The sequence below is a fragment of the Rutilus rutilus genome (genome assembly GCF_951802725.1).
Source record: "Rutilus rutilus genome assembly, chromosome: 20".
Lineage (NCBI taxonomy): Eukaryota > Metazoa > Chordata > Actinopteri > Cypriniformes > Leuciscidae > Rutilus > Rutilus rutilus.
The window spans coordinates 17730890-17755883 of record NC_140225.1 but is presented as its reverse complement, the minus strand read 5'-3'; the positions used below and the strand labels follow the sequence as shown (position 1 = coordinate 17755883).

At 38.4% G+C, this 24994-nt stretch overlaps 1 protein-coding gene across 2 annotated transcripts in view; it reads left to right on the top strand.

Moving 5' to 3' along the window:
* syt14a (synaptotagmin XIVa) overlaps nucleotides 1–24994 on the top strand; it is a 47018-nt gene that overhangs the window by 6240 nt on the left and 15784 nt on the right. Inside the window, exons 2-4 of one of the 2 annotated variants that reach the window (XM_084390907.1) lie at nucleotides 7113–7160; nucleotides 14277–14429; nucleotides 22495–22719. In XM_084390907.1, the coding sequence (XP_084247033.1) occupies nucleotides 7113–7160; nucleotides 14277–14429; nucleotides 22495–22719 (426 nt within the window). Of the gene's footprint in view, nucleotides 1–7112; nucleotides 7161–14276; nucleotides 14430–20306; nucleotides 21235–22494; nucleotides 22720–24994 lie in introns of those variants that run through there. The other variant, XM_084390906.1, reaches the window with a different exon arrangement.

The following is a 24994-nucleotide window of genomic DNA, read 5'->3' as shown; positions in this document are numbered from 1 at the left end:
GTTGTCACGAACTGGCGGTGTAGATAAACACAAAGAAGGCTAATTTAGTTCAGACAGTCTCTTCACTTGATAATTCACTAGATACACGAAGAAGGCAGGAGAAAGTACTATTCACAGACGAGACCGAACAATGAAACACAAACAGAACAGAACAGAACTTACAGTAGGCTAAATACAAGTGATAATGAGAGAGATAATGAATGCACAGCTGAACATAATGAGTAACCAAGACAACAAACGACTAACTCAGGCAGAAGGTGGTGAGACACAAGAAGTCTAAACTAACAGAACTGTGACATTGGTAGATTCACTGACTCATTTATAGAGCCATTTGCTTGCTTTGTAATAGCTCACTTATGAAGTCACTTATAGTTGTTTTTGTTCCTGAATGTAGATTTTGAACAAATGGGTTGTGTCAATGATTCAATAACTCACTTAGAAAGACATTTACTTGTTTATTTCTTAAATGAATTAAGTGAGTCAGTGATTCAATGAATCACTCAAAAATGTTCACCACCTACTGGCTTAACAATGCAAACTAAAGAGTCACTGAAACACCCTGCCACTAAACATAGGCTAACACAAGCAAATTGATAAAAACAGTGGACAGTCTCATTGCTGTTAGACTGTATATTAGCACTCCTGAACCAACATTGTGGATCAAAACATGTCACTTCGAATAAAAGCATCAGCTAAATTAGCACATTTCTTAGCCGATGATATTGAGTCATTTTTCTCTTTATAATACCATTTTGATTTAGATGAAGTTAAAATTGTAACCATGCCTGACAAAAGCACAGATGACCCATGTGCATGTAGGGCAGTTTGTAATATCTTACTTTGAAAGCAATGATCTCTCTGGAGAGTGTGGTCTGGGAGGGTGATAAGTGATCCTATGAATCAGCTCTAATGATTCTTTAATGGAGTTGGCAGAGGTTTAAACTGTTGGCCGATAGAGTTGGTTCATATTAAATGACGCTACCCAACCCTCAGCCCTTGTCGTTCTAATTCGTGTGTGTTTAGTTATTATTTTACCAAGAAATTACTTTAGCCAGATTTGAAGATGATTAATAAGATGTAAATGGCCTAAAATTAGTCTTTAACCGCATTTAAATTGGTTGTTAAAAATGATCTTCTGTCTTGAAACTGTATGTCAGATATTATTCTTTTCTAAACTCTTGATAATAAAGGTATATAACACTCTGCAAACCCTTAAAATAATGTGTTGATTGGACTCTGACTGCTAGAGCTGTATTCGGCATCACATTCCCAGAATTAGTTGACTTTGTCTAACACACACTAAACTTACATGCAATAATATTTTGCCATTTCTTGTTAATGACATTTTCTTTTCCTCAATTCTTTTCTTATTATTAAATCATTCCGATTGATTTACTGTAATCTGTTCACTTCCGCAGTTGCTCCACTGTTGCATAATTCTAGTGGTGCAGAATTCTAGTCAGAATTTCACAATATGAACAATGCAGGTCTTTCTCCAACTATAGGTACTTCCCCCGAACTCTATCCTTTTGTTAAATTCAAAATGTTTCATCCATTGTTTTATACTGTCAGTGGTACAAAAGAAATACAATTTACTAAATCTAATAAGAATGTGATGTTTTCTCTCTCATTTTTTTCATTCATTATTCACAGGGCCAAAGGTTCCTACAGTATAACTGAAAAACACCCATACACTCACTCAACCATATCCTACTGTATAGCACAGCATAATGCAGAAAATACCTCAGCCTGACCAATAATAATCCACAGCCACATTTAAAAGACCCAAAGAAAGAAAAAAAAGGAACATTTCAAATGACTTCAGTACTTAGTCAGCAAACCCACCATGGGATATTGGAAAATCACAAGTTGTGCTGTTTCTCAGTGACATTTTCATCACATCCATTCTGGGGAGCTGCTTTTGTGTGCTTTTGTTTCTGAAGCCAAAGCGGATTTGTGTGTAAATCTGTCAGTCTGTGAGGATAAGATGTTATTTCTTCACAGAGAGTGAGAGATGGTGAAAATAGCACATGAAATCTGGAGCTGTTAAACCCAGGCAGGAAGGATTCTAGATATAGATATAGTGGTAAGCGAAGGATATATTTGAATATCTACCTTGGTCTCACTATAGTTGTGATCTGGTTGGGAGGTCAGTGTTAGTATTTATAGTACTCACAGGTACTTAACTCTCTGAGAAACTGTCCCCTTGTGATCCTTGTGATGAGTTTAAGATGCATTATGATTAGTAGAGAATATTGAAGTATTCTTAATTTTATATTATCTTTTTGAAAATAATTTGTGTACATCTTAGAGCTATGAAGTACTTTATTATGGTGTACTATGGTCCTTTTGGTGGCTTTTTTCTTGTTGATTGAGATTTGAGATTCTTCTCTGAGGAGACAAATGTGTGATTGGTCTTTAGCAGGTAAGGAGATGCAAAGGTTGGTATGACTTTGCTTCGCTAAAGTGTGATTTCCAGGTCCAAAGCCAATTCTTTCTCCCCCTATCTCTTTATTTTTTTTCCTCAGTCCAGGATTTGAACAAAATACCTGTGCAAAACTGGGACGGGCCTCTATAAATACAAAACAGCCTCGTTGAAAGGGGGAGATGGATGAAAGCGAGAAAGAGGACAAAAGTACTTGGGGTTTGGCCCTGCAACTTCACCTTGGCTTAGTTTACTTACTTTTTACAGACTTGGCATCAATCAAATTTCCCTCAAAACTGATTCCGAACTGGCCTCCAGAGCAGAATCCTTGGAGATGAACCACAGGCCTCAGAAATTCTGACTTATCTGGTCCAGTTTGCAGTTTAAGCTGACCATGAACCACCCAAATAGAACTGGTAAGTTCACAAAGTCTGCAAACTCAAATCCAGCAACTAGATATTTGTATCTGAGTATGTGAGTTCAACTTCAGTTCAACTAGAATGGAATATTGCATATTTAGCAAGGGAAGGGCTGTTAGACCTTAATGTAATTGTAATCTGCTTTATACACTGTGGGTCTGAAAAACTGGCTGTGTGACAAAAAACCTTGTCAGTAGCTCTTCAGTGTGACTGTGGAGAAATCTTTCTCTCTGTGTAGGCTAGTTCTGTTTTAAAGGTACATTTGTCAGGATTCCATTTAAATTAATGCAGATCATACATTTGGGACTCTCTGATCTTTCGTCCAGTAGCGTCAATTCATTAAAAGCTAAGGTATGACGAACTCTGATGACGTCATCAAATCTTACTCCCTTGACGTGACGGCAGGTGTGTGTGGTGCATCCATAGATGAATCACATATAGCTTTGAAATAACCCAGAAAATTAGGCAGTTATAGACCACTGTTATAAATATGAAATACTTTTCAAGTACTTCACAACTTTTTACAGCACTCCAATTAAAATTAAATTTTTTTCATGTAATGACCAAATACTATTTTTGTTCATCCTTCAAAGATTGTCCATGTTTGTAAACCTCAAAGCTTCACGATGTAGGAAAACTGACACTCAATGAATACAAACACGTTTATTTTAACATTTAAAAAGACATGAAATTACCACTAAAACCAGTAGATGGCTGCAGATACAGTATATTTGTATACAGTATATTTGTCGAAAAGGTCACAAAGTCTCATGAAAAACAAAAACTTTTCTTCAAATTGCGAATGAAATTACACAGATAGCAAGTAAAGAGCTCTGCCTTTATAATCATTGAAGCTGTCAGTCAGTTCAGTGCAAACTCATTGAGTGTGAAAACTCACGTTTTAATCAATGAATCTGACTAAACTTCACAATGACTCAATTTTTTTAATTAAAAAAAAATGATTCATTGTGAAGTTTAATCAGATTCATTGTGAAGTTTAGTCAGATTCATTGATCAAAACATGAGTTTTCACACTCAATGAGTTTGCACTGAACTGACTGACAGCTTCAATGAAAAAAATAACCTTTTTTCTTTTTTTTTTACATCGTGTCTCTGCTTTGTTTGTTATAATGAGAGGATTTGTGCACATTTGTAACTTAAGCTTGCGCTTAAACAAACTCATTCAGCGTTTTGAGCGATACTGAGTGGATTCACACTACCTTGTAACTTTAACACCTCTGATTGGTCATTATTTTCATCAGAAATGCCTGTGATTGGCTACAATACTCAACGCTGCAAAAGCACATTGTAAATAGACACATTTGCAGTGCCATTGAATTTGTGTGACATGAACAAACAGATCGCTTTAATTTACTTGGTCTTCTCTTTTATTAAACAATTACAAAATGTATGTTACACATACTAATATAACCGTTAATCCTGCAATAAAAATATCACTTTGCATTGACCTGACCAGGCAGCCACCATACACTGCCATTCCCAATTGATGCCTCTGCTTTTGTCATATAACATGTGACTTTCCAGTGAGTAATCTAGATGCTTCCTAATTACAGTACTGCTATAATATCAGTGAACAAGCTTCATTACCATGGAAAGATCCACATTGTGAAATTTAGTCTTAGATGTAATTCCACCATGATTAGACTCCACATCACAGATGTCTAGGGTTTCTCTCAGGTTACAGCTTGACGGCACGCATTAAGAATGCATAAACTGACATCCTTGGCTGCATCCATCTCTCTCCTCCAGAATGACCTTTACTCACCACAAACAACTTGACCTCTGCAGGTCAACGGGACATCACAACCCCCCACAAGCTAAAGCCCAAAGTTATTTGATTCACACCAATGCTCAGCCAGAATCAAAGCCAGCTCTATTCAGATTTAATGCACAAATTGAGAAGTGCTCTTAAAGTCAAACACATGGCTTTTGCTTTCCTTTACCGTACCCTTATTTGGACATTATTCGTATGGACAATGGGCATTACTTCGACACAGTCACCTCTGACAAATAACTTCTCCATTGTAACATTGAAACTTGCTTTTTCTGTAAAGCTCTTTTGTAATGACATGTATTGAGAAAAGCGCTATTCAGATAAACTTGAATTTAATTGATTTTTAAAGGTCACTAAACCCTTCAACTGAATGTGGTTTAATAGACTTGTAGACTAAATAAAAGTCCCATTTGCAGTTGAATGAAGCTGTTATCAGTGCAGTGATTCTCATTCAGGACTCAAGTGTTCTCAGACTGTAGTACCATACAATCTGTTGTTCGTTTGTTAATTTTAGAAACACTTGAAATAAATGGGGTCAAATGGGTCAATTTTGTCTATGGAGGTAATCACAGTATCAGTAATCACAGTTATAATATTATTTATTGCACAATTTATAAAACAGAAATAATATTATTATATTAATGTTTAAAAATATACTCTACCGTTCAAAAGTTTGGGGTCGATTATTTTTTTTTTTTTTATCTTCTTTTGTGTTTTCTGGCCATTAAACTACTTCTTCATTTGTGTTTGAAGTTGAACATTATAATGTTCTAACTGTCATCACACAAGACAGAGTCCAAATATTTTACCCCTTAAACACGGCTTCATGTTTAAATGTAATGCTTAGCTCTGGTGTAGGGTATCACTTCATTCAGTCCCAGGTTTGAATCAACTGCCAACTGAAATCTTCTGCAGACCATCTTGGGTTAGTCTTACTCTGGACATAATGGAAACTCTTATTTGCTGCTTTCTAATGCATGAGTGTGAGTTTCAGCTTTTAAGACATTTCTGACCTAAACTGTCTCAGCAAACACCTGAGCACAGCTGCAAAGTGTAAAGTGAGCCGTTCTGCTGAGGTGATGTCTGAGATTGTGTGTCTGAGTTTTAACTGCACTGAGTTCAGATTCACATGCTGGTGATCCCTGTTTGAAATCATTACCTTTAAAAGGTGATTTGGCAGAGCATAGATTAAAGATTACAGTATACTTTAGATTAAGTTTGCTAAAGTTAGAAACCAGGGTACATTGAAAGGTTGTTCAGGGGAAGGTTGATGCCAAAATTTGATGTGCTACAGTTTTTATGTGAGCATATTGAACACATTTCAAATATGTTATATATTAAAACATTGACTGAAGGCCATATGCCTTAAACTGTGTAATTGAAGGGCACTTGAGGTAAAATTACCTTTTGATTCTCTACCCCATCCTCCATACAAAATATCAATAAAACACCACAGGGACGTGCCTGCAGCCTAAATCCGAATTCGGAAAGGCACGGAAAATGAGTAACGCATTTGGAGCTCCTAAAGGGACATGGTTAGGCTTGCTGAGGTAGTTGGTTACAATATACATCAGAATTCACTTCTCACATGAAGAGAGTAAGGAGAGATGACTGACAGAATGATGTTGGATGATTTGGTGTGCAACAGATCCTGAACATTCTTGTAGCCTAAAATGTGCAGTCGTTTCCTCTGCTCCTTATACACGGAGTACACGTGATTGCGAATTGGAAAGTGAAAGTAAAAAGCGAGCATGCATTCGAAAGTGATTTCAATAACCCGCATATTGATAGCGGCTCCCTGGTGCCCGCAAATTATAATTACCCAACTATTTAATTGCGAGAGAATGCAAAAATATGTTGAAAGATATATTTTTTCCCATCATGATGTCCCTTTAGGGACTCCGTAGAATGCATAATTTCCTTTCCGAACACAGTTTTCGGCTTCAGGCACATTGTTATACAATCACTGAAATGGCTAATTAAATCAAATTGATTTTGAAATAATTTGATTGAACATTTAATATTTTTTCAAAATCTTCAGATTTAGTTACTAATGAAAATCCCTGAAATTATCACATATGTTTTGACGTTTTAATATTTTGTTGGGTTTGGAATGTTATGTTATTTATACTATTGTATCATAGTATTTACATATAGATTGAATTTCCGTTTTCATTTTAATTTTAGTTTAAATTATAGTCATTTTTTTTTAAAGTATTTGCTTCGTTTTAGTTAACAATAGCAGCCAAGGTGCCAAATATCAACACAAAATAGTTCTCTTGTATATGAAATTTTACATTGTTTCTTTGAAATCCATTTCCTGTCTTTTGTCTTTTGTCATTGTGATGAAGTCTTCAAGTCTCATGTGCATCAGTTATAAGTGTCTTGTTTGTTTCTCTGTGTATTTGTCTCTGTTTAATGTCTTGTTGCATGTGTGTATTTTTTGTCATTAAATGTTGCTTTGTTTCTGCAGGTGGAGAGCGGAATTGTGGAGTACATGAGCTTATCTGCATCAGAAAAGGTAAGCGGCCAGTTTAAACAGGCTGCCACCTGTCCTGTACCCCAGCTTTGACTCCAGACATGGCACATTTACGCTGGTCTGGAGTGATGTCTACCTGTCTTCTTCTCAATGTGTTTGTAATGTCACACTATGTAAATGCGTCTTTATTTGATCTTTAGTGCTCTTTCCTTGTTGTATCTGTTGTTTTGAGCTTGCATGCTTAAGTATTTAACACCAACTTATGGTTTGAAATGTTTTGTTGTCTAAGTGTGTAAATTGTCAAACCTACTTTTCGTCTATTAACTGGAAACCTGGATGTTCAAATTCATTCTCTCAGAAAGATTGTAGTGGTTTGATCTTTATTTAGTTATATTAGTAAAAAAAAGGAAGGAAGGTGTGAAATCAGATTGAAGTGTAGGCTATATGTTCTGATAAATATTTTGTGCACTAGAGAGAAACTAGATTTACTGAAGGATTTCAGTGGATGAGACATCAAACTTTTTCTTTTTTTAGATGGTGCTGTTGTTCTTGAGGTCCTCTGGGGTTTGTCCAGCTGTCTTGTTTGTTATCGGCTGGCTGGCGTGTTTAGTGAGAGCTCATTCTCTGCAGATTTAACGTCATTAGTGAGGATCTGCGGTCCCAGAGTAATAGTCTCATGTTCCAAGTGGACCGGATGAGCGCTGGGTCCCTGCAGAGCTGTTCCAGAGGCTGAACCAATCAGCACTGCCCAACCTACTGATGACCCTATTTAGATATGACTCTTCTTAACAGTGACCAACCGCAGGGCTTAATATGCATCACTCTGAGGCACTGACCATGCTCAACCCTCTGGTGCTGATTTTATGGTACTAAATTATATTTATGGAATAGTTGTGATCCATTTATTTCCAATTTAAACAGTTGTAAATATTGAATGCTTTGGAGCACAGACTTAAGTTTGGTCTCTTTTTAAAGAAGAAACTTGGCAGATTATTGCTGAATTGAAAAAAGTTAGTAAAAAAAGTTATAGAAGTTTAAGTTTATTATTATGAAAAATGCACAAAAATGCTATTTTATAAATTTTATATGAAATATACTGTATATTTTCTAAAACTGTGAGAAAATAAAAGCCATAAATCTAGTTGTGTTCCACATTTGAGGTTGGCATCTCCAAAAATTAGCTTTCAGTAAGTTTTTTTTGGGGGGGGCGCAGTACCACTAGATGAAATTCTAGACCATTTAACCGTCGAATCGTGTCTATGATGTGTGTGTATAGTGTGTGTTAGTTTGTACACTCCTCAGGAAACATCTGTCTACTGTCAGTCAAACTCATTGGTATTTGTTGACAGGACATTATTGCTAGGGCTAATGCCAATTTCCTGCGAGTTTCGGGGAGTAACTAACTAAATTTGGTATGCTACAAGAAGCTACAAATTTCAGTGATAAGAGAGTAGTTTAGATGTTTTCGTTTTTTCCAGAAACATGCTTTTTTTTCAGCAAGAAGCAGTTTGGCATAACAAAGTGCTATACTGCATTGTTTTCCACAGCTTTACAACCGAGTGCGGAGTGAACTTCAATGATAATCAAAAATGTCCTCCATCTCTGATATGAAGCTTTAGGAAGTCTGATTCATTTTAGTGAATCAGTTCATTTAAATGAACTGGTTCAATAAACAATTCACCAGTTCATTTGTTCCCATTTGGTCTGTTTTGTAATGATTTAATATTTTTTAAAGTTTTTAAAAAGGATATTAAATCACCTCAAACTGTTTTTATGTAGTTAATGTACAGGAGTTAGCTACAGTTTATTAGTAGCTTAACGTAAACTGTAATTTAACAACTTGATGTCTTGTAGTCTGAGAGGAGAGAGATGGAAATAATGGGATGAAAGAACACGTGGAGCAAGCTGTGTAATGTTTCACTACTGACACTGGTTCTGTTTTATAATGAAAACACTTTAAGATTAAACAGACTAAATCCTGTATAATGACACTGATGATATTTTAATGTGCTTCAGAAGAGGAGCTGTTTATGAGGCTTATAAAATCAGCTAGTGGAGGTGCTGCTTTCTCCCTCTCTAATCAAGTATGACTAGACATTATGTGTGTGTTTTCAGCATCATTTTGCGGACGTGTGTGTTTGTGTTTTCAGAAGGCATTGAGTGTGTGTACACAGCGCTGGTGTATGTCTTTGTTAGTGTGTGTGAGAGTGTGTTATGACTGAGGGCGTGTGCGTGGGCCTTTGAGAGCAAGGTCTTTTGTTATGTGGGAGTTTACAACAGCATACAATGTTTGTTTTTTTGTGAGTGTTTTTGTGTCTGTAGTATTTTGTAATTCAGGGGTGGCTGAGCATCCTGACATGCTTTTACCTGTTTCTATGACAACAGAACCAGCCAACAGTATCAGAGAAGCAGAAGGCAATTTCTAGCTGTAATATGATAATAATCCATAAAAGGATTATTTGAATCAGTGCTCAGACTAACTATCTCAGAGACTCCGTATTAAAGAAGAAACTAGTAAGTATGTTTAGAACACATTTATGTGAGGTGGATTTATTTTTGGTAGATGTGGTCACAGTGGATATTTGAAGGGTTAGATTTAGTGTAGTTTCAGGTTCTCTCCTCCTTCGGTTTGAAAGGCTTGGATGCACCTGCTCTGTCCAGCTGTGCGTTTCTCCGGCTTCCTCTCATTGGCCCAGATTCTGTCAGGCTCAGGTGATTCTGTCTGATGACCTGGATTTAAATCAGAGATGCAGTTCTGCATCGTGCAGCAGGTGTGCAGAGTCTTACATCAACTCGAGGGCTCTTTCTCTCTTTCTCTCTTTCTTTCTTTCTTTCTTTCTTTCTTTCTTTCTTTCTTTCTTTCTGTCTGTCTTCCTTCCTGTCTTTCTCTCTGTCTGTCGTTTGTCTTTCTGTTTGTCTGTCTCTTTTTTCTGTCTCTCTGTCGTCTGTCTTTCTGTCTGTTGTCTGTGTTTCTATCTGTTTCTTTTTCTATCTGTCTTTCTATCTATCTTTCTCTTTCTTTCTGTCATCTGTCTGTCTGTCTTCCTGTCTGTCATCTGTCTGTCTTTCTGTCTATCTTTCTCTTTCTTTCTGTCATCTGTCTGTCTGTTGTCTGTCTGTCTTCCTGTCTGTCATCTGTCTGTCTTTCTGTCTATTTTTCTCTTTCTTTCTGTCATCTGTCTGTCTGTTGTCTGTCTGTCTTCCTGTCTGTCATCTGTCTGTCTTTCTGTCTATCTTTCTCTTTCTTTCTGTCATCTGTCTGTTGTCTGTGTCTGTCTTCCTGTCTGTCATCTGTCTGTCTTTCTGTCTATCTTTCTCTTTCTTTCTGTCATCTGTCTGTCTGTTGTCTGTCTGTCTTCCTGTCTGTCATCTGTCTGTCTTTCTGTCTTTTTTCTCTTTCTGCCTGCCTGTCTGTCTGTCTTTCTTTCTTTCTGTAATCTGTCTGTCTGTCTTCCTTCCTGTCTTTCTCTCTGTCTGTCGTTTGTCTTTCTGTTTGTCTGTCTCTTTTTTCTGTCTCTCTGTCGTCTGTCTTTCTGTCTGTTGTCTGTGTTTCTGTCTGTTTCTTTTTCTATCTGTCTTTCTATCTATCTTTCTCTTTCTTTCTGTCATCTGTCTGTCTGTCTTCCTGTCTGTCATCTGTCTGTCTTTCTGTCTATCTTTCTCTTTCTTTCTGTCATCTGTCTGTCTGTTGTCTGTCTGTCTTCCTGTCTGTCATCTGTCTGTCTTTCTGTCTATCTTTCTCTTTCTTTCTGTCATCTGTCTGTCTGTTGTCTGTCTGTCTTCCTGTCTGTCATCTGTCTGTCTTTCTTTCTTTCTGTAATCTGTCTGTCTGTCTTCCTTCCTGTCTTTCTCTCTGTCTGTCGTTTGTCTTTCTGTTTGTCTGTCTGTCTGTCTTTTTTCTGTCTCTCTGTCGTCTGTCTTTCTGTCTGTTGTCTGTGTTTCTGTCTGTTTCTTTTTCTATCTGTCTTTCTGTCTATCTTTCTCTTTCTTTCTGTCATCTGTCTGTCTGTTGTCTGTCTGTCTTTCTGTCTTTTTTCTCTTTCTGCCTGCCTGTCTTTCTTTCTTTCTGTAATCTGTCTGTCTACCTTTCTGTCTGCCTGTCTGTCGTCTGTCTTTATTTCTTTTTTAGTTCTGTCTGTCTTTCTTCCTGTCTTTCTGTCTGTCTGTTGTCTGTCTTTCTGTGTGTTGTCTAACTTTCTTTCTGACTGTCTTTCTTTCTTTTTTCCTTTTATGTTTTTTCTAAGAGAAATTAACACCTTTATTCAGCAAGGATTCATTAAGTTGATCAGTGTCAGTAAATAAATGTATAATGCCAACAAATATACAAGTAGGCCTATATTACAATTTATTTAATATGCTGATTTGATTGTTAGACTGGAATAATGGCTGCTGAAAATTCAGCTTTGCAATCACATCAATAAATTACATTTTAAAATGTATTAAAATTGAAAAAAGATATATAATAATATTTCACATAACTGTTTTTACTGGATTTTTAATGAAAATAAATGCAGCCTTGGTGAGCATTAGTGACTTTGAAAAGTGACCTTTGAACAGTAGTGTGCTGTATATTATTTACATTTATTTACTATTAATTCAAACTTTTGATTCCGACATATTCAAAACAAAAAGGTCTCCAGGTCTTTTGTGTCAGTTTTTCTTTTTTTTCCTTTTTTTGGGTAAACTACTCCTTTAAAACTTTGCAGGTTTGGAAAGCCAAACCAAAAACTGCCGGTTTATCTTGTCAGCTCCCCTCTAATAATATGTGGACACTGACAGTAAAAACTCTCAGTACAGTGGATTATTTTGTCCTGTTATTGATGTCTGTCACTCAGGTCTCGTTGACTAAATTACCATCTGACTGCAAGACTTTCAGGAGGTCTTGTGACTGATGTTTTTTTTTTTTCTCCCTCTGTAAGGTGGCTAAATGCACCTCAATGCGAGTTAAATATATTTCAATAGAACATGACAGGACACAAACCAGAAATAATTGTATATGACAGAAGGGAAGGGGGAAACATCAAGGGGGAGAAGAAGCAAATGGGTTATCAGGGAAATGTTTTCATTGCATTGATCAGGAAGCATACACATCCGGTAAATCAATTAGCATCACTAAAAATAGCAGATGGAGGGAGAGCTGTTTTATAAGTGCTTGTTTGACCAGAATCACCTCATACTCTCAAAGACTATTAACTCTCTCAATGCCTGAATTCATAACAAAACATGAAAAACTTTTGCTGCAGTTATTTTTAGCCTATGTTTTAGAACATCTTGTAATTATTTACTTGTTGCATACTGTATTCAAGTTGTAAATCTGTGAGTTATCTACTAGTGCTGTATAAAAATGTCTCATGTTGTTAGTGCTTTCTTATGCTATTGATGTCTTACCGCAATTTGTAATCGTTTAGAAGCAATGGGGACGTTAATGTCTCTGTTGTCAGGAAGCACTGTGGCAAATAAGGAAAATTAGATTTCAAATTTCCACCAGCCCACCACATTACCGTCGTATGCACATCAAATGTGTTGTGTTCATGACTAGGCTAAACAAACAGCAGAGACCAGATTCACTATACCTAACCGGTATTTGAGGGTTGTTGTTTTTTCCAAGAAATTAGCTAATTATGGTAGTTAAGTAATAATTCATTGTTCGGTCTAACTCTTCACAGTGTACCCCATGAAAAAAGAGTGTTGTCATTTGCATTCGGCCATTGATCTGTTGATCCTGTGTTGTGACGTCCTCCCGCGTGCTAAAAACAGCAGCAGCTATAGCTGGTGTCAGTGCTAGATCATGCAGTTAGCGGTTAACTGGCTAAACAGGATCAGTGACAGCAGCAGCTCTGTTGCCATGGTTAAGTGCTGCTGTTATGTAACAAAGATCATTACATTGCTTTTATTTATTTTTTTCCACACTCTGGAATGGAACATAATGGATTCTCTCCGTTCTGCATTAACAGTGTTGTTAATTACTTTTGACCTCGTCTTATCCTGATTGGACCTTGGACGCATTTACAAATTTAAATCTTATCAATAAATCTGTAGTATAATTTCTTAGTCATTTTTCATTAGTAATGTTACAGTTGTCCCTGACGTTACAGCCATAATAAGATTTTCTATGGTATGTTTGTAGCTCATGGTAACATTTTTATTATCTTTTAACCAGCAGCCCAGAGATAAAATAGATTTTATTCTGAATTGGAAAGTGATACAAGATCGCTCGGTATTGTGATTGACCAGCCAGAACCACATATTCTAGATAGCTGTAATAAAGTGATTTAATAGTTTAAAACAGGAATTAAAGTGGTCCAACATGGAAGGATTTCTCCTTTTAATATTTCACTCTGTTCCTGTCAGACAGCAGCACTAGAACTGCCATCCTGAGGGACAGAGAGGATGATGGGACAGAATCACATAGCATAATTTGTGTGAATAATTCACACCTACTCTTGCAGAATGTGTGTGTGTGTGTGTGTGTGTGTGTGTGTGTGTGTGTGGAGCTTTAGAGTCAAATCCACTCACACAAAGCTGTGATACAGTTCAGTGCAGAAATCATCGCTGGTAAGTTTATTTCTTCTCGAAGTGAGTAACCAACCGTCTGGAATCGGGTCATTTCCCTCTGTCATCCTGGAATATGTGGCCACACAGAGTAGTTCGATTATATCTTTTTTTTGTGGTTGGTGTTTTTAATTAATAAAGGAAGGTGGTTAGGTCAAACCCTTTTCACTCATTGTGAACATTTCTAATTGGTCTGTTTCTGCATTGCTGGTCTCTTTCTGGTCTCAGAGTAATGGCTGGACTAATGTCTTTCTCTTGGACTGATATGTGATTGATTTAACGGTTGATTCATCCTAGAGCAGAAACCTGCTTCAAAAGTACTTAACAATATTTATAAAAGTTCTCACTGTCACGGTAAACCTGGATTTTAAATTTGGTTTTCCAGGCCTGGAAAAGTCAAGGAAAGAAAAAAATGTAATAGAAACCAAATTTGAATTGTATCAGAATTGAAATGCTGATACTGTTACCCCAACCAACTGGAAAGGTCATGGAAATTCTTTCTATATATTTGAATAAATATTCTATCATCCTTTTTTCTCTCTCTCTCTCTCTCTTTTTTAATGTCCCTAATTGTAATAGTAAATGAATTTCTCTTTCTCTCTACAGTGTCTCCTGAGGCTTTGGGGTTCCTGTCCGGCATTGGCGTGTTCATCTTCCTTGTGATTGTACTCTTTCTTTACCTCAATAACAAACTGTCCCTTGAGAGTGCCAACCAACTACCCAGCCTTGACCAGTACAGGAAGAGCACAGAAGCAGCAGGTTTGGGTTTGTTTTTCTACGTGTGTGTGTGTGTGTGTGTGTGTGTGTGCGACATACAGAGACCCCTGGTTTTGGATGCTTAAAGGAGCACTTCACCCATGGGAACATTGATCTTTATTGAAAGTGGGTCATATATGTAGTCGAAATGTAAAATTAATTTTGAATTTGGTGCCTTCTTGGCCGAGGAAAGAAAGAAAGTAACTTCAGGACGCATTTGTATGAAAGACACCAACTCCCACAATGCACCACATTGCACAGCTGCGCAAACCACTCCCACTAATCCAGAAAGCGCATATCTGCCTAAGAGAAATAACTCTTCCGTCTACAAGGCTAGCTACCACCAGAGCTTGAAATTAATTTCACACAAAATGTCTAGTTAGTTGGCGAACTCATTAGTGAATTACTCTTCATTTGTATTTCTTTCGAAGTGGTGAATTATTGCATTGTAACGTTACCTGGATGTTCAGTCAGATGCGGTGCGAAACTAGGATAGTTCACAACACAAACGTCCGTGTCCTCGTCTGATTCACAACACAAACGTCCGTGTCCTCGTCTGATTCACAACACAAACGTCCGTGTCCTCGTCTGATTCAGAGATTTCATCCAGGAGAAGTTGTCATTGTTGAAATTCTTTGCCACAGTCGGACTCTATCTCTGTGTTCGTAGCGGTTCGTAGTTGCATAGTGAGATCACCGGCGCCACCAGTCCGCCCTAACCCGAGCCAGTCCGGGCTCCTCGTCCGCGGCAGGCAGGTCTTCTGCCTCGGCTGCTCTTCGCTATAATGCGGCTTGTAAAGGTAGCCACAAACACCTGATTCAAGCATCAGACTTCCGAAATCCTCTTCCTCTATATCATATTGAGTGCTCTCCTCCGCTATTGTCATAACTTTACATCTGTCTCCACAGCGCCTGTTAGCTTAGCTTCCAAACAAGATGGAGGATATTGCTTTTAGTTTCAGAAAGTCAAGTCCCACCCACTGATCTGTAATAGGCCTGTAGCGTGAGCGGTTCCCGCCCCCTGGGAAAGATGAGGAACGAGTGTCTGTAGTCTCTACACTTTTCAATGAAATGTGACTTCCTGCTTATTATGACGCAAAATGATGATTTTTACGTCATAATAAGCAGGAAGTAAAACACTTAAATCCTTATTTCTCCCATCTCAGGGAAAAATGGATGAAAAATCCACATTTATTATAATATATGACTGGGTTTCTAACAATACAAAGATTAATGCAAATGGGTGAAGTGTCCCTTTAAGCCATGCTAATAATTTATAATAAATAATGAATTATATACACTACCATTCAAAATGTTTGGGTCAGTAAGATTTCAAATAAATGCTGTTCTTTTGAACTTTCTATTCACCAAAGAATCCTGAAAAAAGTATCACAGTTTCCACAAAAATATGAAGCTGCACAAGTGTTTTCAACATTGATCATAATAAGAAATGTTTTTTGAGCAGCAAATCAGCATATTAGAATGATTTCTAAAGGATCATGTGACACTGAAGACCGGAGTAATGATGCTGAAAGTTCAGCTTACATACATTTCAAATAGGTTAAGTTATTTTTAATAATATTTTACAGTATTACTGTTTTTACTGTATTTTTCTGATAGACCCCAAACTTTTGAACTGTAGTATATAGGAAAAAGTGTGAACTTTAGGGGAACTGACTTCATACATCTATAAAAAATTTGTTTTCATTTGGTTTGGTGTTTTGAATCTAATGCAATGACAGAAGTGTCCAAACTACTTTTTAAGGGCAACTATATAGGATTTTTTATTTTTTATTTTTTTTTAACTACTGATATTAGTAGTTCAAAAGGGAATATAGATTTATTTATTTTTTTCCCCGGGGTGAACTGGTTGAGGGTTAGTTAAAATGAAGAGCAACAGAAATGCCGGATGTATAGTACAGTATGGATCATCATCATAGCTGTAAGTGCTTGAGTGTCTGTTGAACTCTTCACACTGGTATTTTTATCACAGTAGCGGTCATTCATTTAAAAAAAAAAAACATGATTTATTTCTTTCCTATAGATTAAAATAACTTCATAACATTCTGTAATGACTGAGACCAAATTGTGAAGTTTTTGAAGCTGAGAGGTCCAGGATAACATGAGTACAAATTCCCAAACACTGCGTGACAATCTCCAGAGAGGTAATTATCTGCTAAACTCCAGATTAGAGTCTGTGAGAATTACTAACAGAGCTTAATTAGCAACACTTAGACCTTGGAGATGTTTGTTAGACACGATTTGGTGGTTTGAAATTCTGGGATAGGCCGTAAACTCCTTCCTGTTTGTCTGTCAGACACGGTGACGTGCTGAACTGGTTTGGCTTGTGATCTTCAGCGCAGGATATTGATCGGAGAGGACCGATGCCACTGGCCAATTATTAGATCAATAGTATATGTGTGTGGGTGTGTGTGAAAATGAAGGGATCATGTAACAGCCCTGAGAGAAAAGCTGGGCAGAAATCCAAACACACTCAGGCTCAAATGTCCACATTGTCAGTATACATGCACACACACACACTCACACAATAAAACTGGCTTGAATAAACTCAATGAACCATACACACAACTACCTTTTGTTTAAAACATGAAGCACTCAATCACACCTACGCACTTATACTGTTGACAGGGGCACTTAATGCCCACACACACATCCTACAGACAGGTTCTGGATCCATGGCATCACTGTGCTGCCCACACACAGGGCTTTACATAACTCTACTCAGCATCAGAATCAGTGGCATAATCAGAATGTCATTTACTAGATATGTATGTTTGCACTTATTTGACCTGGTGAAGCACAATAAACATGGATGTGTATTAAACATGAAATCGTCATGTTGTAGCTTAGTGCAGTGGTTCTTCATTTACTGCCATGTTGTGATCCAAAAATCAGTTGCATGTCTGTTAGGGTCATGTGAACAGCAGAGAAAAACAATGCTGAAAGCAAAGATAAAATGCAATTACAATAAAAAAAAATACATCACCATTCCATTTAAAAGCTTGGGGTTGGTATATTTATTATTTATTACACGGCTCTGTAGAATTCTCGATTCTGATTGGTCAAACACGCCATCCAGCGATATGTTATTCCCCGATAATAACCGCTGAAAACAGATAACACAGGCTCATCCAGATTACTGATGTCAGCAGCGCTATACGTTTGCTAGGAACGGGGGTTTTTTGTGGATGTTTTGCGTTTGGTTAGCTAACAAAATATTAAAACTCAGTCAAATCAATATTTTGTGTGCAGTTATTTAACTATGCCATTCAGTATCGTGAACAGTGATCACTCTCTTGTTTCATACAAACGCAACTGCTGCCATTTTTGCGACTATTGTTTTGTACACTGTTGGATTACAAGTAGGGATGCACAATATATCGGCCACCAAATCGGTATCGGCCGATATATGTAAAAAAAATTATGTTATCATTATCGGCGCGATAAGAAAATTTGGCCGACAAATTAAAGTTGATGGTTTGAATTGCTTTAAATATGATTGAAATCACTTCAAAAAAGGACAATACAGTAATTATCAGTAATTGGTATCTACAAATATTTTCATATCTGTGCATCCCTAATTATAAGATAACAAACATGTACGATTTTAAAACAGTTTTCATCTCAAATCAATATCTCTTATCCCCATAATTATTTATGTGGCAAAATGCTGTGTAATAAGTGATATGACTGCAGTACCGTATCCCTTAAATGGCTGTCTAGTTCGAACTTGCCGCTCTAGCAACTGCTCTCTCCATGGAGGCTTTGCATTTAAAGACCTAATAAAATATTTCGTGTTTTTTTACACAATATAAACCGTGTTTTGTTTTTTTGGGATAGTAAGCTCAAAAAACAGCCTTTTATTTGAAATATATACATCCAATCCATATATGTATAAATTTAATTCAATGTCTTTGTGTACAAGTCTTCACTTTTGATCAATTTAATGCACCTTTTCTGTATTAATCTCTCATCTCTTTCTTTATTTCTGATCCCAAACTTTTGAATGGTGTGTGTGTGTGTGTGTGTGTGTGTGTGTGTTTGTATGTATGTATCTATATATATACACTCACCTAAAGGACTATTAGGAACACCATACTAATACTATGTTTGACCCCCTTTCGCCTTCAGAACTGCCTTAATTCTACGTGGCATTGATTCAACAAGGTGCTGAAAGCATTCTTTAGAAATGTTGGCCCATATTGATAGGATAGCATCTTGCAGTTGATGGAGATTTGTGGGATGCACATCCAGGGCACGAAGCTCCCGTTCCACCACATCCCAAAGATGCTCTATTGGGTTGAGATCTGGTGACTGTGAGGGCCATTTTAGTACAGTGAACTCATTGTCATGTTCAAGAAACCAATTTGAAATGATTCGAGCTTTGTGACATGGTGCATTATCCTGCTGGAAGTAGCCATCAGAGGATGGGTACATGGTGGTCATAAAGGGATGGACATGGTCAGAAACAATGCTCAGGTAGGCCGTGGCATTTAAACGATGCCCAATTGGCACTAAGGGGCCTAAAGTGTGCCAAGAAAACATCCCCCACACCATTACACCACCACCACCAGCCTGCACAGTGGTAACAAGGCATGATGGATCCATGTTCTCATTCTGTTTACGCCAAATTCTGACTCTACCATCTGAATGTCTCAACAGAAATCGAGACTCATCAGACCAGGCAACATTTTTCCAGTCTTCAACTGTCCAATTTTGGTGAGCTCGTGCAAATTGTAGCCTCTTTTTCCTATTTGTAGTGGAGATGAGTGGTACCCGGTGGGGTCTTCTGCTGTTGTAGCCCATCCGCCTCAAGGTTGTGCGTGTTGTGGCTTCACAAATGCTTTGCTGCATACCTCGGTTGTAACGAGTGGTTATTTCAGTCAAAGTTGCTCTTCTATCAGCTTGAATCAGTCGGCCCATTCTCCTCTGACCTCTAGCATCAACAAGGCATTTTCACACCATTCTTTGTAAACCCTAGAAATGGTTGTGCGTGAAAATCCCAGTAACTGAGCAGATTGTGAAATACTCAGACCGGCCCGTCTGGCACCAACAACCATGCCACGCTCAAAATTGCTTAAATCACCTTTCTTTCCCATTCTGACATTCAGTTTGGAGTTCAGGAGATTGTCTTGACCAGGACCACACCCCTAAATGCATTGAAGCAACTGCCATGTGATTGGTTGATTAGATAATTGCATTAATGAGAAATTGAACAGGTGTTCCTAATAATCCTTTAGGTGAGTGTGTATATATATATATATATATATATATATATATATAGTAGCTTCATTGTAATTAGCTATTACTTTTTTGAAATAGCATCTTGAATTTGGGTCCTGTGTGAAAACCAGATGTGAACAACGAGGATAATGTGTGTTATATGTCGCTGTATACACAGACCACAAAATACAACTTATATTTAATAGTAAATATTCACTATTAAATTGTGTTTAGGTGTGAATGTTCACTGACTTTCATTTAGTTTTTTGCTTTGCTGTGTGTCTGATTGGCTGTGCCAGTCAACCTTACACCCTGCCAGAAAGGACCTCCCTTATGGTGTTCTCTGTCTAAAAAATATGAACAGAACTTATTTGCCCTCTGTCTCAGGGGAACATCTACTTATGTTCTCTGCCAAATTGATCGGACTCCAGTAGTGTAAACATGCTGGACACGTCCACGAAAACTCTGAACCTGGTGTCTGTGGTTCCCTGATCCATCTGCTGCATGCATTACAGCTGCATAAACTACAATCATTATATATAATTACAATTATACATCGTAACATACGCACATCTGATTGTGTTCAGAGGCAAATTGGTTCATTCCTGGTTCAGTCTGTGTGTGGTTTCTGGTGGATTTTGGAAAAGCATAAATGACTGTCATAATGGTGAGAGATTTGATCTCTGACTCACTTCACCTGTGTAGCAGTTGTTTGGCAGAGCATTCTAGGATTTCTCACTTCCTGGGAGACTTTTGTGCACTGTTATTTAGTTATATTTATGAATCATGATTTTATAAATATGGAAATTATGTGTTATGTAATGATGATTTGTTTTTCATTTTTCTTTCTTTTTTCAGGTGTTCAGATCATTTTTGTTTACAATATTTTTTGCCTTTTGAAATAGTTTTTAACTGTAGATTTAAAGTGGTCTATGATGTACATATATTTTGTTTATGGAGGATTTTGAAATGACTGTTCCATCGATGATAAATTTAAGACTGGCCTGGAAAATTGGACATTTCAGAGAAATCATAAACTGAGCGATTAAATCAAAACTGCAACATGGCATTTTTTAAGAGCTTCCAGCTAAGTCTCCCCTCCATGTCTGCCATGTTGGAATCGGTGACGGAGAAGGTTGATGACTTGGCTTATGCGCTGAGCGACGTCACGTACACAGTGAGCGGAGAACTCGCCGGGCATGTGAACACCATCATTCACAAAGTCCAGGCCGAAGAGCTGAAGAGGATTCGTAAGAAAGAGGCAGAAGAGAAAGAGGCTGCTGCACGGCAGGCCCAGGAGAGAGATCCTTTTCTGTGTATGACTGAAATCCAGACCCAGGCTGCATCTGGCCAAGAGAAGGACCCTCAGCCTCAGACTGCAGGCGACGACAATAGTTCAGTGCTGTCAACTGAGACCTCTACAGAAAGTGACCTCTCACAGACTCCTCACACAAATGGATCCTGTGTTAAAGAAAGAACCGGGTCCACTAAATTAAAAACACCTAGAAGCCCAGTGGATGGTGGTGAGAAGAAGAAATCTAGCAATAGGGAGAGACGTGCTGGAGGTGAGAGAATGAGGCTGCTAACTTTTCCTTCCACTCTCTGAACCTCATTAGATGACTTTGTCCAAAAAGTCACAATCTTTTCTTTCTTCTAAATCTGCCTGGACTCTTTGGAACTGAACTGATCTATCATGTCTGTCATCTGCTGGGAATGATTTCGGCTGCGGTCAAAATGCTGTTTTGCTTTCCCTCTATTTTATCTCTATGGGAAGACTTGAACTCACTGCGTTTTATGCTCTTCTTCTTCCTGTCACTCTTTTATGTCTCTTTCTGTGTAAAAGTACAGGGGATTTGTTTTTCTTCCTTGGTATAAATTATTAATGCTTGGCCTCTCTAACTGAACTTTCACAGATGTTAATTGAGAATTTTGGCTAAAAGAGGATATACACATTACTGTATTACCTGCATGTCCCTTCTTTGAGTCCCATGTTATGTGAGAATGTGTTTTTATTTGTTAAACCATATCGCCCTCTAGTGTTTGTGACAAAGGACGAAGGAAGATGTTTATCTGCTTTGTGGTGTTTGTTTGCAGTTACTGAAATGATAAATAGGCCTGGAAATAAACATAATTTATGTATATATATATGGTGTGTGTGTGTGAGCGTATGTGTGTGTATACAGAGTAGTATGTAGTATATGCAATTTTTCCCCTTTTATTTGGTGATGATATGCCCGTGCTAAAATGTATAAATAATAGAGATGCACCAATCGACCGGCCAAGGACCGTAATCGGATGATTGTCCGTATGATCGGCACTATGAATAACACAATGAAGACTATCCAGTGTTATTTTACATTTGATTACTTTAATTTCTGTAGTATTTCTTACCTGAATATACTGTATACCCACCTGAAAAACTTAGAGCCGTGTTTATTTCACAACTCTCTTTACTCTATTGCATTTATTTGTGCTGTTGTTCAAAATTTATTTATTTTTACAAGTCTTTTTACTTTTTTTTTTAATGAAAATAAGATTTTGCATTGAAGAAAAGTAGATTTTTGTTTGTGTATGCCGTCAATTATAGTCCTTTGAAAGAAAATCAGAATCGGCAAAAATCTATCGCGTTTACAAAAAAAAAAGGAAATCGGAATCGGCCATGAAAATTGCAATCGGTGCATCTCTAATAAATAGGCTGTTGAGAGAAGTTGGAGAACATTTCACAGTCATGAAACTTTCTCAATATTATGTTTGCTTTCTTCTCGTGCTTAAAATACAAACACAAATACATTTTCACTTTTTCTTCCACTCTTTCTCTCTCTCAGATAAGAGTTACGTGAATGCAGACTACCACTGCTCGTCGTCAGACAGTGATGATGAGGTGATTGGCCAGTACCAGGAGGCCGTGTCTCGATCACAGGGTCTCCGGGGGGGTTCAGCGGGGACTAACTCACACCACCAGAAGGGCTATGGCTGGGACACACGGAAGAAATACTGCCCCCTAGCGGCTGAATATGATGGCTACAGCAGCGAGGCCTCAGCAGATGATGGTAAATTTACATTTCATACAATAAATGGCTTTCTCAAAGCTATATGGGATTTGTTGTGTCTGTGCTAGCTGAACCTTTTAATACTGATAGGAGGATTGCTAGCGAATAGCTTTCTACAAGTATGATAGACCCCTGTGGATAAAATCAAATTAAGTTTGTTGTTACATTAAGGCTGTACATTAATGTTGTTGCTGAATCGTTTTTTATGTCTTTGAAAGAAGTCTCTTATGCTCATCAAGGCTGCATGTATTTGGTCAAAAATACAGTAAAACAGGTATATTGTTAAATATTAATACAATTTTAAATACATGTTTTCTTTTTTAATATATATTACAATATAATTTATTCTTGGGATGGCAAAGCTGAATTTTCTGCTGCCATTACTCCAGTTTACAGTGTCACATGATCCTTCAGAAATCATTCTAATATACTGATTGTAGCCTACTATAGCTACTACCTACTCACTGTTTTATTAAATTTTTCTCTCTATTTGCTCTGTTCCTGTTCCCTTGGTTACTCATTCACGTTCTAGTTTGTTGCTATGGTTATTCACTCATTATTAGATTCTGTTCACCTGTGTTCATCTAGTTCCCTTTGCTTGTTCCCTGTATTTAAGCCCTGAGTGTCCCTAGTTCATTTGTCCGTTATTGTTGATGTATGTGTGTTTGTTTTGTTTATTGTTAAAGATTACCTTGGTTTTCCATTCCTGTGGTGCACGTTGCTGTTAAAATTAAGCGTAGCATCAGTTCTGGCAGGTCACGTTAGTCAAGCTCGCATCAGCTGACTCTCAGCTGATCCACGTCTACCAATAGGAATGCGACGCCTATCACTGTATACATATATAAGCTCCTTCAGTATTATCAGCAGCTATCGCGTTTCTCAAGAGTGAATTACCCTCCTCCATCCCCAGCTCCTCCTTTCGTCCAGTCAGTTTGGCGTTCTGATTCCCCTTGAATCAGAATAAATTCTCGAATTATGTTGTACTTTAAAATCTTGAGTTAATGATATCTGCAATATATTTATGTCGGTTCTGTTCTGTTTACCCCAAGGGGGGTTATTGCTGCTCTCCCTGCTCTTATCCATGCTAGGCTGCATGGATGCGCAGGGAGTTATTGCCCAGAACAGAACCATACCGCCAATCCTAACTGTATGCTAATTGTCAATCTTATTTGACAATAGTGGTCCTGACAGAACTGACCCTCTATATAAAAGGGTACAAAAAAAAGATGGACTTCCTTTGCCCAGCTGCTATGCCTTGAGCAGGAAGAGCAGTGCCTCAAGGACCACATGCATGGATTTCTCCATTGGGCAAGCCAAACTAATTTTCCTGATCTCTCCTTGTGCACCTTCATGTATAAACGAGTGCAGATAGGCCCGCCTGCCCGGTGTTGGTCCTCGAGAAACTTTCGCAGAGTTCGTGGAGTGAGTGCTGGTAAACTGCGGGTCCCAGTACAGACCATATGCCAGAACCTACCGTAGACATAGAGCTCGAGCGAGCTGCGATGTACAAGCCAGATACTGAAAGGAGGACCGAGCCAGCCATCGCCCCGGAGCCCGAGCCTCACGAAACGTCTGACCAGGTGCGTGAGCTGGCTACATCGTTTGTCCCTCTGGGGTTGCTTGTGGAAGCTTTGATTTGGAAGAGGATAAATTCTGTTTCTCCCATCCCCGCTGGTTCCGTCCAGCAGGAAGTCTTAGGAGTTCCCGCCCAACCTTCTCTTTCAAAATCAGCCAGTCCGTCAGCCCCGCCTCGGCTGGTTCACTTCAGCCCCTCGACTCCTCCTCTGACACCAATTCACTGTGTGAATTCGCCTTGAGTCCTCAGTTCACCATCGTCGCCTAGGCAAGTGGATCCTCCGTCTCCACCTTCAGCCACTGATCCTGTCACTCCACCTCGGTCCGTCGACTTGTCGGTTCTGCCTTGGCTCCTCCCTCCCTCGACTCCACCAGATACCATCGTCTTTGCTGCACCACTGGGCTCCCTCATTCCTCCGGCTCCGCCTTGGTCAGACGTAGCCCTGCCTGCGCCATGCACTTACAAGCCGCCTGCTGTGCTCCATCTCTCCACCCATTCGCTACGTCTGGCTCCGCCTTCCCTACGGCTCCACCTCGGCCCTCAGTCTCACCAGCTCCACCTCAATCCTCAGGCACCCTTGCTCCACCTCGGATGCTCATTGCTGTGGCTTCGCTTCGGCCTCCAGGACCATCTGCTTTATCTCTGTCAGCCAAGTCTCCACCATGGCTCCTCGCTCCATCGACTCCGCTGTGAGCTTTC